The 18,539-nt window shown below is 36.8% G+C and overlaps 1 protein-coding gene across 1 annotated transcript in view; it reads right to left on the reverse strand.

Annotated features, from left to right (window-relative positions):
• The window catches only part of USH2A (usherin), a 687,474-nt gene that overhangs the window by 240,006 nt on the left and 428,929 nt on the right, over positions 1-18,539 (reverse strand). The window contains exons 38-39 of the mRNA XM_078078672.1: positions 6,680-6,830; positions 5,940-6,082 (exon numbers count right to left, since the gene is read on the reverse strand). Coding sequence (XP_077934798.1) covers positions 5,940-6,082; positions 6,680-6,830 — 294 coding nt within the window. The remainder of the gene's footprint in view (positions 1-5,939; positions 6,083-6,679; positions 6,831-18,539) is intronic.

An 18,539-nucleotide genomic window follows, 5' to 3' on the forward strand; every position in this document is an offset into this window, starting at 1 on the left:
CCTTACATGGCCAAAAGAGATCCAAGAGCTCAGAGGGGAATTTGAGGCCAGGTGGATAGAACATTTCATTAATCAATCCATCCTTTCAAAGGAGTTTCTGTTGGTTGCTTTTAGCTTTGGATCTTAGGATATAAAAATAAGAATGTAAAAAAAATAATAAGTATTTGCTTTTATTAATTCTGGAAATACAAGAATTTGGGGGGTGGGATCCATGCGCCAGAATACAAACTATGTAGTGATATGCATACAGAGCCATTTTGCTCTCTAAATCAGCAGATGAAATAATTTACTTTTCATCATGGATCTTCTGTTATGGATAAAATAAGATACCTATAATCACTGTGTGAAAGGATAAATATATCAGCATTCAGAAATTAATATTTAAAACAATTAGGAAGCCTCTTTAGAATGAAGAAAGCAAAATAATTGTGCAGGACTACTGAAACCTATAGTTCATATTTCTCCATTAAATAAAATAAAATCTACTGATGCAAATATGCTCCACTCTAATTTTAAAATGTTCCTCTTTTTCTCTCACAGAGAACATTTTTAAGGTGCAGATTGAGACTTCAAATTCTAAAGCACACTAATAAAAAGATGTTGGCCATGCAATATTAATTTCAAAACTTAAATACTCCTAAGAGCACAAATATATTTATTAAATGATGTAGAAAATCCTGCTCTAGAATTATCTTGATCAATTAATCGAATTTCATACCACAGTTTTACTTCTCCCTGTCACAAGACTCAGAGTATAGGTTTTGAGAATAAGAAAAAAAGTGTTTTCCTTCTGGAATTCTCTTCCTATATATCCTTCCCTGCTTCATTTTGAAATAGACATGATTTTGGGCTAGCAGACGCCTCTCTAATTAGAACATTCATTATCCTAGTCAAGACAGTCAATGTTGAGTCAAAGGGACAGGCAGCAGTCTGCCTCTGACCAACGCAGAGAATGAGGATTGCTTTTGGGATTTCCTTCTCACATTTGCCTCTCATCCTCACCCGCCTTATCTCAGACAGAGGCTGAAAACACTGGCAGAACACCCTGCAAGCCACCCCCGGGCCTCCTGCGTCAGCAGACAACCCAACAGCAATTGCTTCTTCTGCCCTCTTCTGGGCCAATTGTGAGGAAGTAAATTTGAAATGTGATATTAAAGTGAACTCCAAATATAAATCATTCCCTATTCCTTCTCTTGGTCTTCTCCTCAGGGAAGGCTTGCCTGACATCCCATGTTGAGGGAAATGCTTGGCCTCTGGGCTTGCTCTCACAGAAGCCTTAGTTCTCTATACTCTAACTATGGTTTCACTCTATGTCCCCATCGCTAGATAATGGGTGCCTCAAGGAAAGAACAGTGTCTTCATCATCCTTGTAATTTTGATGTCTCTTTCAATCCCTGGGACAGGACAGGTACCCAGATAAGGTTTGCTTGGTTGAGTTTTCATGGGTTTGCTTATACAAAAGTCTTCTTAATCAATACTTCAACTCACAATTTTTGGGCACCTGCTCTATATCGGATCCTCCACCAGGCACTGAATATGCAGTCATCCCCCCATATTTGCAGGGATACATTTCAAGACCCCCAGTGGATGCCTGAAACTGTAGATATTATTGAGCCCTATACATACTATGTTTTTCCTATACATATATACCTATGATAGTTTATAAATTAAGCACAGTAAGAGATTAACAGCCATAACTCATAATAAAAGAAAGCAAAATGGCAGATAAGGGGAGGCTATGGTACAAAGATAAATGAGTCAGAGACTTAGGTCCTGAGAAGTCACAGTTCAGAAGCGGCTATTGATGGAGCACAATACAAATCACAATTCTACGGTAGCAAGGAGGAGGGAAGGCTTCACAGAGGAGGTGACATTTGAGCAGAGGCTTGATAAATGAGCAGATTTTGCCAGACAACAAATGAGGAAGAAATGTGTTCTGTTAGATAGAGATGTCCATGAACATTGCAATGTCTCTCTGTCTCACTTCAGAAGAACCTCTGTTCCTTTGTAACCTGCTGTGAGAATCTCAGAGATGAATGAGGGGTTGGGGAGAGGAAACTAAAAAATGCTGACAGAAAAAGTAAAGCAGGATCCAGATACTAGAATACTATCCCTCATTGCTTCATCCCTTGTTCACGGTGTAATTGTTAAGTATGGGAAAAATAACAACAAGGTCCAATATAATGAATATATAAAGTATGTAAAGAATACTTAAAATTCCACTGTATAAGTGATAGGATACATAGTCCTATGTTCTAGCATACTCCAGGCAAAACTCACAATCAGTCTGTTAGCAAAATGATGAGCTCATGAAAAGTTGCCTAAGTAAATCTACAGAATAAACTGTTCAAATCCCACAAATTTTGTTTAATAATGCCTCTTCGATTAGTGGTTAAAAATACAAATGTTGAGTCTTTAACTTCAAATTTAGTAAAATGATCAAATTTTTAAAGTCTTTTAAAAATATATAACTCAATGGCCCACTCCAGAACCAATTTGAGTTTTTGTTTTGTTTTGGAAGGAGAGAAGTAATTTTTAGAAAACAATCTCATTTTCATTAGGTTCATCTAATTGCCTGTGTATACCATAAATGTTTGTTGTTAAAATGACTGAAATAAAGATATTCCATATTTCAATCTTGTTACCTGAAAAACTTTGAGAAAAACAGATTAGCTGACTTTTGGTGGTCTAGGGAATCCACATTTTTAAAGAAAAGTGGGTTTCTCGTATTTTCCACAGGGCAGGATTTTAGTAGGCCAAAGTACATGTCCACATGCTAAAGTTACAGGAAACTTACCCTTCCAGCCAACTACAATTTCTATATGCATATACTGCACAGAAAACAATTGTGAGCACACAAGAGAAAGGGAACAATAATATAATCAGGAGTGATGGTTATTTCAGGTTAAAAAATATCCAAAAATTTCAGTGCTTTGGCAAGTGTCTTCATGTTATCAATCATATGCATCCAAGTCTAACACAATCTTAATGTATTTTTGCAAACTGCAGATATGCCAGGTGCTTGGACTGCCAGCAGCATCCCAAAACCAAAAACCAAAAACAAACAAAACATACACACACACACACACAAACACACACACACACACACACACACACATAAAACAAGAACCATGAGTTGTTTGTATTTATCTGGTAGCAAACAGTCGAACACTACACTGACCAAGTTGGCTGGAACAAACATCTTTTATTAACACACGTTTAACAGGATTTAAAATATTCATGGGAAATGTGCATTATTATTATTTGGCATCAGCACACTAGATTTTTAAAAATGCATGGAACTGGGTATTGGTGGCACTCTGATATAAATGACAAATTATTTGAAAAAAAATCTATTAAGATTCTTCACAACCCTTTTCTCTGTCCATGAGAACTTCTCTTTGCACTCAGAGCATTTGTTTCTCTGTGTACAGTTCATTTCCTGCCTAGGTATCTCTTTCTGGTTTCAGCCATGTCACAAGCTTGACGAAAATCACAGTCTTACTATATCACACTAAAAATATTGCACTTGGTGACCTTTTTTGGCACCAGGAAGTTTTGAGAGGCTTTGGCTGATGCAGAAAGGTGCCTATTGATGGTATGAAATTTAAATGTGGGCATGAGGTGACTTCTCTGTTTTATTCTGTAAGATGATATGTAGAATTTTTACATTAGAAATTGCACTTGGGCAAATGGGCGGTGCTGGTCAGGATCAAGTGCAAATCTGGCATGGAGCTGTCATCATGGGTGGTTTCATAAGCAATGTTTTGAAGCCCTGACAGAAAAAAACTGCTTGTGCCCAATGCCAATCACTCACTCTTTGTCAACTCAATTGCACATCCTTCCAGAGATGGCATCCATCTCCACTGACACCCAAAATATAGAGTGCACTGCCATTATGTCTCAGGGGTAAGCAAGCACTGGTGACTTAACCTACGGGGGCAAATGGCCAGCCTTTGGCTCTTTCATAATGTATATGACTTTGCAGTGTGCACATGAAGCGGAAGAAGAAAGAAGTCATTGGTTTCACAGAAAGGATTTACATAAAAATGATGGCTGGGTTTCTTGGGTTAATACCAGCTATACAGTCATGTTACCAATTCTTAAACAAGATGAAGTGTTAATATTATTCACTTCAAACCCAGGCCCTACAAATCACAAAGAAGGCAATGTCTGCGTGCATGAAAATTCTAACCACATAGAGTCTGCAAGACTTGTTTTGTAGTAAGATAAGGCAGAAGAAGTTTGCTCAACAAAGAATGCTATGCTAACTGGTACTTTGCAATGTTTTATACTTTATTTATGTGATAACTTCCTGCCTGTAGATAAAAGTTCATGGCCTCTAGTGAAGAAGAATCACCACTGAGGAAATCCAAGTGTTGCCCTCTCTCTGTGGGAATAGAAATTGCGGGGGCCAAAAAAGGAGTCCATGTCCCTCCTCTTTCAAGGTGGCATTCTAAGGAGCCACCACCTCTGCAGTGGTCTGAATAATTATTTTTAGTTAACCTTTACTGAGTGCCTTCAAACAAGCTATATCCAAGGAGAATTAAAAGTCTATTTTCAGTTGCTTTTAAAAAAAATATTTCTTTAAAAATCTACTTTGAGGGTGAGCTCTTTAGTTCATAAATCTGTATACAGTTGGTGACTATGTTGTTAGATTCCCCAGAGTGTGTGTGATGTTCCCCCTAAATGGGGTGTAGGTGCATTGAGTAGTGCATTAATGCTTTCTGGGTCTTGGGTGTCGTTTACTGCACTGTGCTGATAATTTACTAAATGGTACCCAAGAGACCAAAAGGACTGGATGTGCCCTTGTAAAGTACCTAACTTGCTCCCAGGGAGTAATTACAAATTGGGAGAAAAGAATGAAGTATTATATATTATTGTTCATAATGGCCTTTTTAAAAAATAAAGGAAGCTTTAAGGAAGGTAAATAGTTCTGATTCTATCTCATTTGATGTCTTATCCTCACTAAAATAATATAATTAAGGGTATTAGAGAAATAAAAGAATCTATTTAATATATAATTGATATTGTTTCAAATACCATGTCTTCTGATTAATATCTAGCCTTTTGAAAGTCATTCAGGTCCTCATTGGATATAGAGCCAGAATGGCAATTGGCCAACTGAGCCACATCCACTAAGGAGCCTCTGATTAAAAGACTTGACAAGATTAACCCTAAAAACCTCATTGCTCAAAGATACAGTGTCCTCATTCACTCCATAGAGCTTGATTTAATTTCAAACTTTTCAAAAAAAAATTATACTTCCATATATATGCTTTTATAGAAGTAATTTGTATAAAACGAAGTATTACAGTCATATATTTATTTTCTATGTATAACCTAGTCAAGACATATATATGTAAACATAACTCCTTCATGAAAAACTAGAAAAGTCTCTTGATTAAATAAGGCAATCCCAATCTACTCTTTGTAATAGTGCAGAATCATTGTTATCAGATTATATTTCTCTATTCTGAAGTCTGTCTTTCAGGTGTGACTAAAAGTATAATGGACTCTGTTTCCAGGAAAACATTTAATGATATAGTAAGCATCCTCATGAAGTAAGACTCCTATTCCATGTTCTTCTGCCTGCTGGAATTCCTCCAAAGCAGAGTACACTGAGTGGAACATGATAACTTCCCTCTTGCAGGATACCTAGATGTATCCTGAAGGATAGAATGGGACCATGTTGTAATTTATTGCAAATTACTTCTTCCTGTAGAAATTTTTCTTCTGAAGTCCTCACCCTACAAATCCCTCAAGCCTACATTTTTCTTCTTTCGGGAGAGTCTGACTACCCTTGCCCTAGAAGAGATTATTGTCACTAACTGTCAAGAAAAGAGTGGATGCTTATTTCTCTGTTTTGGAAAAACTTAAGACATTTAATCGTCCCTAATGTAGACAACATTTGGCAGTGTATTGTTCAGACCACTTACTGTCCTCTGTGGTCATGAAGTGAATCCAGGAACTATGTGCACTGCCAAATCCATTGGAGGCAACCAACCGAAACTCATATTCTGTGTATGGTTGGAGATCTCTCACTTCATAGCTTAACGATGCAGAAGGATTGGAAAATAACCTACATAGGAAAGAAATGTTCATTAGGAAGCTTTAGATATTCAAAGAAATTTCAAAAAAACAAGTAAAATCTTATTGCAAAGAATTTTCAGAAATGTCAACATACAGTTAAGTACTGTAATTTTCTGTTGTCATATGAGATCTCTCTTAAAATAATGAGCCATTTGGTTGAGGGTTTGTGCTATTGCATTTATATGAGATGTAAATTCTAGTAGTATTGAGAAAATTCTAGACTACTATTGAGACTGATTGCCACGTGGAATCTGTAGACTAAGTATTATAATTTTGTATCTACAGTTCAGACAGCATTTTCTTTTTTCAGTTCAGGTTTATGCTTGCTTTATGCAATACATATGCTCATGGAAAGTTAAGGGGGAAGAAATATTAATGTTATATAAATGAAAAATAGAGATTTTTGCAAAGCAAATAATTATCCCCTAGGGTGTTACTTGTCTTTTGTTTATTTGTACATTTAAAAGGCGGCCTTTGTTTGTTGCAAATGAGAACTGACCTATTCAAAGATTAAGACAAAGTAAATTATGTCCACATTGTATAATCTAGGTGACAGTGAGGAGGATGGACAAAGTAGCATGCTCACTCTAGAAATCCATGGGTGGAGTGGCCAGGCCTCATCTGGAGTTGGTATCTGGGAGAGCCGGGAGCGTTGTTGCGAGCTGGTGTAAACCAGACAACCTGAAGACTGGTTGGAGTGGCAGATGAAAGCCTCGGAGGCAGCACGCCATCTGGAGCTGTCGAAAAACACAGATGAATTAGAGCAGAGAAAACTGTGGAGAACATATGCTGGATGGAATCGAAATGCTCCATATACTGGAAAAACTGTTCCTCAGGATCAACAACAATGTTAAACATGGTCCATTTAATTTAACATTTTCATTCCTGAACTACTGTACTTCCTTATTGTTCATCTCAACACAATTACATTAGTATTTCAATCTTAAAAGCCAGCCCCCAAATGCCAAGACAAATGAATATGCAGCACATTCCCACCTGTACTTCTGTTTATCTAATTAAAAATATGTAGGGAACTTAGTGAACCAAATATTAAAGTACCTTTTTATTTTAACTCTTTGCTAAGCAATCAAGCAATCAAACAGTGAAGGAGTCCAGATCTTTCATTTCTCCCATGTATATCACCCATTGCCACTTAATCACACTGCTACTCATGAACACAACTGGCTTTTTTTTTGAGGATGGTTTATTACAATTGTATTTTCTACAATGATAAATATATATGATTAGCTGAAAATAGTACATTCCAGACTTAATTCTCACCTATGAAGATATAAAAACTAAAGTTCTTTCCTTGTGTGATTTATACAGTCGGTTGCTCTTATTCAAATATGTTGCCAGTTGAAGCATCTATGCTGCCTTTTCTAGTTTAGTTGAATCTCTGGCCAATTTTTCCTGAATTTAGCCTATCTACTTGATATAATCTATCAGGGAACTCTATTTGAATAGTTCTATAAGGTCTTACAGGAGTGAGTGAAACTAAAGCCTATTCTACTTAAAAAAAATGACAAGATGACTCTGGTTATTAAATTAATTTTTCCAGCAGGTATAACTTGAATGAACCTATCATATTAAAATTTGTTCCAAAGCTAGCCTGAAACTCAAAAGAAATTAAGCAAAGCTCTGTGAATTTAGGATAATCACCTAATGGCTCTGAGCTTAATGTTTCTTATCTTTAAAATGGGGATAGTTTTCTTTGAGAATTGTTGTGAAGATCGGAGACAATGTAAATAAAGCACCTTATTTGGGGTCTTGGTAATTACTAATTGTTGTTATTATTATTATTATTATGTTGGACTGATCTGAACTTCCCTCAGCAGAATTTAAGTGCTACTATAATGTCAGTTTTTAGGAACACTCTAATTATTGTAATATACGTTTCTAATGGCCAAAGACTACTAGAGGTCATTAACGAAGAAGAAGGGATCAAAATAATGAAAACAACTCTCAGACTTCATTTTCAACTTTTTTTCATACATATCCTTATGTAGTGTGTGTGTTTTACGTACTTCCCTCCACAGCAGAACCTGCCTGTGAACTATGAAGCTAATGAATGGCCAGTGATGAGAACAGACAAATTACATTACAGGTTTCATCAATCTGTTGTAAGGGTTTTGAGTTCATCAATAATCCACTAATTTATTCAATAAACATTTATTGAGCCTCTACTCTGTGCAAAGTAGTATTCTTTGTGTGGAGGGATAACAGCACCGAGTAAAACAGACATGGCCTCTGACCCTGTAGAACTCAGATGTAAACAGAGGGAGCAAGCATTAAGCCAGCGGGTACATAAGATCCTACCAGACAGCTAAGCTCAGGAGGAAAATAAATCAGGGTAAGAGAGGAGAAAGTGAAAAGGAGTGCAATTTTATTATTATGTAACAATTCAGACTGGGCAGGAAGATCATAGGAAGAACATGTCATTAGGTGACATTTGAGCAGAGACCTCAATGGCATGAGAGAGGAGGTCATGAGTGTCCAGAGGAAGAGCAATCCAGCCAGGGAGGCAATAAGTGCAAGGGTAGTGAGAAGGGGAAGCATCAGCTGTGTTCAAGAACAGTGAAGAGGCCAATGTGGCTGATGTGGGCCATGGAGAAGGAAAGGAAAAGAGGTTGGAGGGACAGGCAGGTTCTAGATCCCTCAAGATCCTTTCCAATTCTAGGCCTTGAAAATCTACTAAGGGCTCTGGATTCCATTTGAAATGGATTTGGGGGCCATTGCCCGGTTTTAATAAAGGACATGGTGTAATTTGGAACCTATAAAGACTACTCTATGCTAATGGAGGAGTGGGGGCAAGAGTAGACATAGGGAAATTGCCTACTGTAGCAATCCAGGTAAAAGATGACAAGACCATGGATTGGAGTGACAAAAGCAGAGGTGGTGATATATTCTGCTGTTCAAGTGAGTGTGGAGGGTATTTTGCTAAGAGAAAATGAGGGAGTTAAAGATGCTGTCAGTGTGTTGAACCTAACCTCCCAGGTGAATGGTGGTGCCATTGCTGAGCTGAGGAATGCTGAGGGGAGAGATCAGTTATGGGAGGGATCAGGAATTCTGTTTTGACCATGTTACATTGAAGAGGAGGGACATCCAAGAAGAAGCTGCAAGTATGAGTCAGGATAGGAGTTGTGGATGAAGGTGTGTGTGGTATTTAATGGCTGAGACTTGATGAAATAACCCAGGGGTGAGTGTAGATGGAATGAGTGCAGAAGACTTCTGTGAACTGAGCCATGAGGTCCACCAACATTTTGAGGTCAGGACGAATCTTCTACAACAAATGAGGCATAAAGGAGTGGTCCATGAGGGAGGACAAAATCCTAGAGATGGTACAGCCTGGAAGTCAAGTAAAGAAAGCATATCCAAAAGGAAGGACTGATCAACTGTCCAACGCACTGAGAGTTTAAGCAAAGAGACAGAATTATATTTTGCATTTGGCCCAGTGGAGGTGTTTGGTGACAGGTGCCAAGAAAAGATGCAGTACCGTGGCAGGCACGGCAGTGTGACTGGAGACGGTGGGAAAGGAATGAGGGGATAGTGAGCACAGGCAACTCTTTTGAAGGATTTTGTTCTAAAGGAGAGTAGAAAATGGGGCAGCATTTAGAGAAGCTTCTGGTATTAAAGGAAGGTGTTCTAAAAACTGGGAGATGTTATAGTGTATGCACACCTATTGGAAAGATCCAGAAGAGATGTGGGGAAATGATAATGTAGCAGAAGGAAGAATAACTGCCAGAGCCAATTCCTTGTGTGGGAGACAGAGAGAAGCAAGCCAGCAGGGCACGCTGGCTATTGACCAGAGCACGGATGGTATACCCATTGTGCAGAAGTGAATTCAGAGACTGCTGATACAGAGAGATAGGGAGATTTCATGACAGAAAAACAGCAAGGATCTCTTCTGATGGTCTCCATTTTCTCAGTGAGCAAAATAAAAGCCAAGGCTTCAGCTCAGTACTGAAGTGTGAGGCTGAACCAGATGCTTGAAGAGAAACGAAATGGAATGAAATTGCTCCCTCCGTTAGTAGAAGTGTGACATGGCCAGGATGCAGTAGGATTTCTGTCCAGGGCCACTTATCCCATAAGCCACTGCTACAGACTTGCTAACTGGTCATTTATCTGTGAACACATATAGTTTTAACAATGATTATTTCTTATTTGCTCTATGTTTTTTAATTGATTCATAATAAATGGACATATATCAAAAAGGCATGGGCAAAAAGTAAAGGACAAAATTGTGTATGGTGTAGAACATATAAAGTCATGCCCCTCATTTGACTATTTTCTTGTCTAACTTTTCTGTGTCAAGGAATATCATATCACCAACAGTCCAAATTTGGAAGAAAAATCAGTTCTGATAAGTCATCAACATGAAAAAACTGGAATTATAAATATATACACAAAAATCCATTCACATGTTTAAAACTGCATGATCATGCAATTAAGAAAGAACGGAGGCATGCCCCAAAGTAGGCTCCATAATAATAATACAGTACCTTGGGTTCTGTTCTGAGTGATAACCAAAAAAAAGTGCCCCATTAAATTGGTCACACTGATTATATAAAATTGCAAAATATTTCCAAACAGAGTGATCATCTTATTTACATATAACTATTCATTTTCCATGCTTCTAGTAACACTGAGTTCTGGAACCCTTTCTTTCCCCTCTGGTTAACCCCTTTTATCCTAGACCTATTCCTTAGAGGCTCCTTAGCACCAAAGCAATAACTGGGAGCCAGCCATAATTTCATCCCTGGTTTCTTAACAGAAGAGCCGTGTATCTATCAGCTTGATATATTGGCTCCAAGATGCTATGTTGCTCAAAAAGCTTCTCTCGAGTTTAATATGACCCTCACGGGGCAAGCACTCCACAGACAACCTCCTGAATCAACACTTCTTGTCCAGTAAATACTAATTCTACACGGCAAGTGGATAAAACAGCTACCCCAATCTATAAATTCAAAGGAAGGGAGTTTTTAATAAAATTTCAAATTTAACCTTTTTTGGAAGGCAAAATGAATACAACACATTAAGCCATAAATTAAATCGCAGATTGGACTAGTCTAGATGCTATAATCATTAAAATGTACCATTTTATTAAACTTTTAAATGATATGCACTTGTGGATTCTTCCCTATCTAAAAAAAAAAAAAAACCCAAAACAAACAGAATGCCTTAAATTTTTGCTCCTTACAAATTTATAAATTCCTGAGGAGAGCTCTAAAAAGCAAAAGCAGAGGCTTTTTTTCTTTTTTCCATGTGACTGGTGACTACCAACGCTGTAGTGGCCAAAAGAGGAAACTTGTGGGGAGAAAATGAATTCAATGAACTTCTCATATGCACCCATTTCTCAGGACAGCCCACCCACCAACTTGTTACTACTGCAGTGTGTTTTTGTGTGTATGTGTGTGCATTTAAAATACTGGAATAGAGGCTCATGGATGGCTCAGTTGGTTAAAAGACTGGCTCTTGATTTCAGCTCAGATCATGATCTCAAGGTTGTGAGATCTAGTCCGACTCCATGCTCAGCAGGGAGTCTGCTGGAGATTCTCTCTCTCTCTCTCCCTCTCCTTCAGTCCCTATCCCTGCTCACATGTGCCCTCTCTCTTTCTAATAAATGAATAAATTTTTATAAAAAATAAATAAAATACTGGAATAAAATAGTGCATTAAGATATCGAAGACATCTATGATATTTTGTATTAAATTCAAATCTGTAATAAAATAGATTGAATGCCATTCTGCACAAGATTCTTTGCTGGGGGAAGGGAAAGGGCAGAATGAGGGAGAGTGGGATTTAGACCATCTACTTTATGTTTAGTAGAGAGATAAGACAGGACTCAAATAACTGTAACACAGAATGTGTGAACAGCATAAAAGAGGTATTAGTGCTTCAGGATGGGGTTCAGAAGTCAGAAATTCACATCCAAATGTGCACTGGACCTTGTCTTTCAGAGGGACAGGCCATCGGGACCATGTGAGATTGTTCCTGTGGGGCAATCATGTCCTCAGCCTGATTCCAGGGTCTACGACTCCATCAACTCTGCCCACGCTCATTCCAAGCCCATGTGCTGCTTCTTCCTGGCTTCGCTTGGAATCTGACTGCAGCCTAGCTCAAACTACCCGCCCCCCACTTCAGAGGGTAGATTATTGGCATCCTCATTTAGATTTCCCTGTTAACGTAACACAAGAGAAAACCATGGCCTTTTATCTACATGCATCCTGGCTGCACCACTGAATAGCCTGGCACATACTCAAAATCCTTGGATTACACATTTTCTGAAATAGCTACATATGAGCAAGGATTTTAAATTCTAGTTTCCAGAATGGAAAATTAAAGTTCAGACACATACATTGAGTCGTTGAGTCATAAACAAATTGAAAACAGAAGGCAAGACTCAATTTCCAGTCACTAAACCATATGTCATTAAAAAAGATATTAATTATGAGGAATATGCAGATGTGCTAACAAATGGACAGTCAACCTTGAGCACAAGGATGTACAAATAGAGCAGCGTTAAATAGTGGCAAGTAGGTTAAAATAGATTTAATGTTTGTGAAACAGTCTCTCATAATATCTAACTTTTTGAACACATTCTTTGTGCCAGGTTTTTTTTTTTAACATAATTATTTCTAATCCTAAGAATTACACTATAAAATTGTAGCATTATCTCTTTGTAGTCTAGATAAAGAATCTAAAGCTCAGAGAGGTTACATCTTTTATCTCAAATCACAGAAGCAGTTACTGGCAGAGTGAGGACTTGAACTGGGACTTTAAATTCAAAGACAGTGCTCTGAATTCTATATCACAAAACAGCATGTTATAGTAGGTGATTGATACTAGAAAATAAATATTATATTTATTGGGGTGCCTGGGTGGCTCCAGTCAGTTAAGTGACAGACTCTTGATTTCAGCTCAGGTCATGATCATGATCTGAGTCCTGAGATTGAGCCTCATGCTGGGCTCCCTGCTCAGCATGGAGTCTGCTTGAGATTCTCTCTCTCCCTCTACACCTCTTCCTGCTCCTGTGCCCATGTGCTCTTTCTCTCTCTCTCTCTCAAATAAATAAATCTTAAAAAATTTAAATGTATTAAATAAGTATAAAAGCAAACCATTTACAATATTAAATAAATTTGTTTTAGTAAAGATTGAATTTATATTCTGTCCAATTCGTATTCTTTTTTTTTTTTAAGACTATTTTTTTAGAGAGAGAATGAATGCACAAGTGGGGATGGGGATGGGCAGAGGGAGAGGGAGAATCCCAAGCAGACTCCAGGCTGAGCATGGAGCCCAATGCTGGGCTTGATCTCGCTACCCTGAGATCATGATCTGACCTGAAATTGATACTTACCCAACCGAGCCACCCAGGTGCCCCTGTCCAATTCATATTCTTAAACAGTTCTTTCCTGGTATTATTTACCACAGCAGGGCCTCTGTCTCCTTATTATCCACAAGGAACCTGACATAGAAATACTTGTGTGAATTTGCTAGTTCTCAGAAATTAGTCAAAGCCCACAAAAATTCAATGAAATACAAAATGGCGAGGTCTTCATGTTAGTAAGAAAAATATAGTTAAAATATTAAGTGTTATTAATAAATGTGCCATGGAATTTACCTTTGACTGTAGAACATTAAAAATAAAACAAGAGTATTTTAAATCTGGAGTACCTGTAGCCTAAATGCCACCACCAAATAAGGGATTTTTGCCTGAAACATCCCAGGCAGGTGACATTCAGGCCTGTGTGTGTTCATTACCAGTGAGAGGAAAATAGTTGCTTTGTAAGGTGCCTCATTACATTATTGGACAGTTTCTATTGTTGGTAAGCTCCTTCTGATATAAAACTAAAAACTGTACTAACCTCTACAAAATTTAGGGTAAATATAATCTTTGGTCCACATCGGGACCTCTGAGAGTGAAACAAGGTACTCTAAATAATTAACAGGGGCTAAATGAGCTGCAGCAGGTATAAACTGGGGCTATCATGGGCGATGGGTGCATATAGCTGGTCCTGTTAGCACTGTACTCATTAGGTCCTTGTCTTGGTTGTACTAATTCCTGAGAACAAGCCTCTACTACCATCATGGGATAGAACTTCAGGCATTTTTAAGTGGTGGTCTTCTCCTCCACTAAATTTCTCCATTTCAGGTTAAACATTTCTGCTTCCTCCAACTAGTTTCCAGGATGCCTCAACCATTATCTAGCCTTGGTACCTGACTTGGATGTGTTCCAGTTTGATAATCTTCAAAAATATGAAGCCTTATACCTAACACAGACACTCTTTGTGCATTTTGACCAGAGTAGGTCACAGGGAAACTCCAACTTTCCTTCCCCCAAGGAAGTTGCTAGAAATTCATGAAGAATCTTATTTTTGGCCTGCTTAATATTGGAGTTCATCGATGTTATTCAGATTGCTATATAGTTGATTCCAAATGATCATATGGATAGATAGAAATGCCAGATCAATCATTATCCAACAAATACACAGAAGTTGAGAGGAATGTTATTAAAGAAACAAAATATTTAAGGGGATACTATAGTGCCCAGCGCAGTGCTTCATTTCAGAAGACGTCCTATAAAAATGTATGTATGGATGAATGAATGGATGGATAGATGGAGTTGTTGATAGAGGGTAAGATCTGCAGAAAAATATCTCTCACCTATGACCCAATAATTGTTAGGATCCAGACCATATTATCCATTTACAAATAAAGACTCAATTGCCTGAAAATGAATAATTTTAACATGAAAGATTAATTGCTTAGAGAGTACTAACACAGCAATATCAAATTAGATCTGAAATACTACTTTATAATACATTCATTTTATCAATCATTTCTCTCAATGCCCCATTCCACAGATGTGCAAACTGAGGAAGGTCAAGCAACATGTCTGAAATATATGATAATAAATGGCAACCAATGGCTTCACACATCTGTTGGTTCCAAGACTGTAACTCATCTCTCAACACCAACTTGAATCTTAAATTTAGGTCTAGCCATGGCTTTTCACTATAACACCAAAGTAATAGTAATACAAATTACTTGAATGCAGAGAACTTATTTTTATTTCTTTATGTAACCATTAGAGCACTTAATGAAATTATGCGAATTTAGTATTGCTTATCAAAGAAATATTAAACAAATGCTAAAATTTAGTTTCTACAGAGCTAAACACAACCCCCTTTTAAAGTATGTATTTTTTAACTACAAAAATAATATATGTTCATAATAGAAAATTTGAAAATTACCAAACGAAGAAAACAATTATCCATAATTACATTACCCAGAGACAGCCATTCTTACACTATTACAGACTCTCTCTCCTGTCTTTCTTCTATACAAGTATATTTATGCATAATTTTTTAAAATTTGAAATGATTAAGCTGAATATGTTAAATAAATTACTTAGTAAACTTTGCTTTCAATATATGATGAAAACTCTATACCATTGAGTGCAGGCATTTTTTGGTAACATGACTTTACAAAATAATTGCAGGTGATATTTTTACAGATACGGAATATTCACTTAACAAAGCTGATATTGATAGACCAAGAATTTGATTGGTTCTGAAATGCTTGTATATATTGATTGTATTATATATATATATAATTAACATATGGGGTTATATTAGTTTAGGGTGTACAACACAATGATTCAACAATTCTATACATTACTCAGAGCTCACCATGATTAGTATAGTCATCATCTGTCACCAAACAACATTATTACAGTCTTATTGGCTATATTTCCTATGTTATACTTTTCATCTCTGTGACTTATTTATTTTGTAACTGGAAATTTGTACCTCTTGATCCCCTTTATCTATTTCACCCATCCTCCTACCCACCTCCCCTCTGGCAACCACCAGTTTGCTCTCGGTATTTAAAACTGTTGTTGGGGCACCTGGGTGGCTCAGTCGGTTAAGTGGCTGCCTTCGGCTCGGGTCGTGATCCCAGGGTCCTGGGATCAAGCCCCACATCGGGCTCCCTGCTCGGCGGAGAGCCTGCTTCTCCCTTTCCCTCTGCCTGCCACTCTACTTACTTGTGCTCTCTCTGTCAAATAAATAAATTAAAAAAAAAAAACTTTAAAACTCTGTTGTTTGTCTCTTTTTTTTCTTTGTTTATTCATTTGTTTTGTTTCTTAAATTCCACTTAAGAGTGAAATGGCATTTGTCTTTCTCTGTCTGACTTATTTCACTTAGCATTATATCCCCTAGGTCCATCCATGTTGTTGCAAATGGCAAGATCTCATTCTTTTTCATGGCTGAGTAATATTCCTTCCATCTTCTTTATTCATTCATCTAAGGATGGATATACCTGGGTTGCTTCCATATCTTTGCTATTACAAATAATGCTGCAATAAACACAGGGTGAATATAGCTTTTCAAATTAGTGTTCTCATTTTTGGGGGATAAATACCCAGTAGTGGAATTACTGGATCATATTGTATTTCTATATTTAATTTTTTAAGGAACTGCCATACTGTTTTCCACAGTGGCTGCACCAATATGCATTCCCACCAACAGGGTCCATTATATTTTTGGAAGGCAGTTGGCCATATGGGCCTGGAGTTCATGGGAGTATTTGGGGCTAGATATATAAATATTAGTTAAGCCAAAATATTGACTATGATTAAAGTATTAAAAACAGGCTTATTGGCCATTTAGTATTTCTTAGTTTCTAAAATGCCTGTTGATGTATTTTCCTCAACTAAAACTTTTTTAATCTTCAATAAGCTTTTTATTACATCAGATAGTCCTGAATATTGTAGACATTTGCCACTCTCTTATTTAAGCCCAGTTAGCACTTAAAAAAATGTTTAACTGAAATAACTTATTACCAATGTTTTGAAATGTCTCTATTTAGAGATTATTTTAACTAAATCATAGAACAGATGTCTGTGCATTGTTTAAGATCTATCAGACCTGGGTTTAAATCCCGATTCTGCTCTTTGTTTTTGAATAAGTACCTTAACCTCTCTGTGTCTCAGTTTTCTCATCAATAAAATAAGGATAAAAATAGAACATACTTCATAGGGTTGGTCTGTGAGGATTGAGTTAATGTAATATTTACATAATACAATAAAGTATACACTATAAACAATATATAAGTGTTTGCTGTTGTTATGATCTTGAACTTTCCCCCAATATCTGACACGTGGTTCTGCCATGTCTGTTACATCATGTACACCCTCATAGTTTATTCCAAAATCTCTCCTTAAGCAAGGGTCACTGAGTCACTTAATGTCCTGAAAAACACATATTGCTGGGTTATTTTGTAATTACCAAAGAAACATCGTAATTATAAATTTTTATTTTGTGGAAATAGGACAGTATCTTGCATCACAAGTGCCTCGTAGGCAAATCTAGCTCAGTTTATAACTATTTAGAGGCTGAAACAGTCCAGCTGATGACTCCCTAGCCCACACCACAGCGAAGATTGTATATTTGATAGAAATTAAGTAAGTTTGGGAAATTTGTATGTTTATGGTTTATTGAAAACTACTTAAGGACAAGGAACATACATTACGATTTAATTGTTTCTCTTTGTAATTTTCTTCCCCATCCTTGATGTCTTCATAGTGAGATCTCTCTAAATACATTATTTGCAGTAACAATCATATTGATGAAAGAACTTTTTGTAAGCACTTTAAAAATTCACAATATTTAGAAAATGCATGCTCTGATGATACCGATTAAGGAGCTTAAGCTGCCCAGACATCTTAATTTTGATCAGCTTAGTAACTGATTTTTTACCTCATCAGTCAGATGAGCCATAAAACTGAAGATCTCATTACATCTTAGTCAAAAAGACTAGACAAATATTTTTTAAAATAGTTTTCATTTATAATTAACATTCACCAATTTAGATATTACTAAGTATTTCACATACATTATCTTGTAATACTCAAAATATCCTTCTGACGTAGTTAGTATTATTTCCCCATTTTATAGATAAATATAGGTTTAGAGATATCAAATATCCCTGATTGGCTCAAATCCAGAGATTGTACTTTTAACCACACCCTTCTTCATATAAGGGAGTTAAGTTTAGGCTGGGAGTCATGTGGTCTGGAGGTAAAATTTGTTTTGTTTTATTTTATGGAGGTAAAACTTACATGTGAGGAGGGGAGCACTTATTGAGATGCTCTGGTGATAGAGAAATTTTCAAAAGCTTAGAAAACTATACTAAATGCATTAGCATGTATTAAAATAATATGAAATATTATATTTTGGCTAATTCAGAAAACTCTTAAATTTTCATTTCAGAACATAACAACAACAATTAACATTTAAATGCACCTACATTCTTTCATTTGATCTTACAATCATACCGTGAATTAAATGGTATGGGTATTGCATTACTTTTATAGTCTTGTGATTGCCTGAAGTGCCATGCTGGGACTCAAAAGTGTGTATTTTGATTCAAAACTCCATCCT

The sequence above is a fragment of the Halichoerus grypus genome, chromosome 7 (genome assembly GCF_964656455.1).
Source record: "Halichoerus grypus chromosome 7, mHalGry1.hap1.1, whole genome shotgun sequence".
In the NCBI taxonomy this organism is placed as follows: Eukaryota; Metazoa; Chordata; class Mammalia; order Carnivora; family Phocidae; genus Halichoerus; species Halichoerus grypus.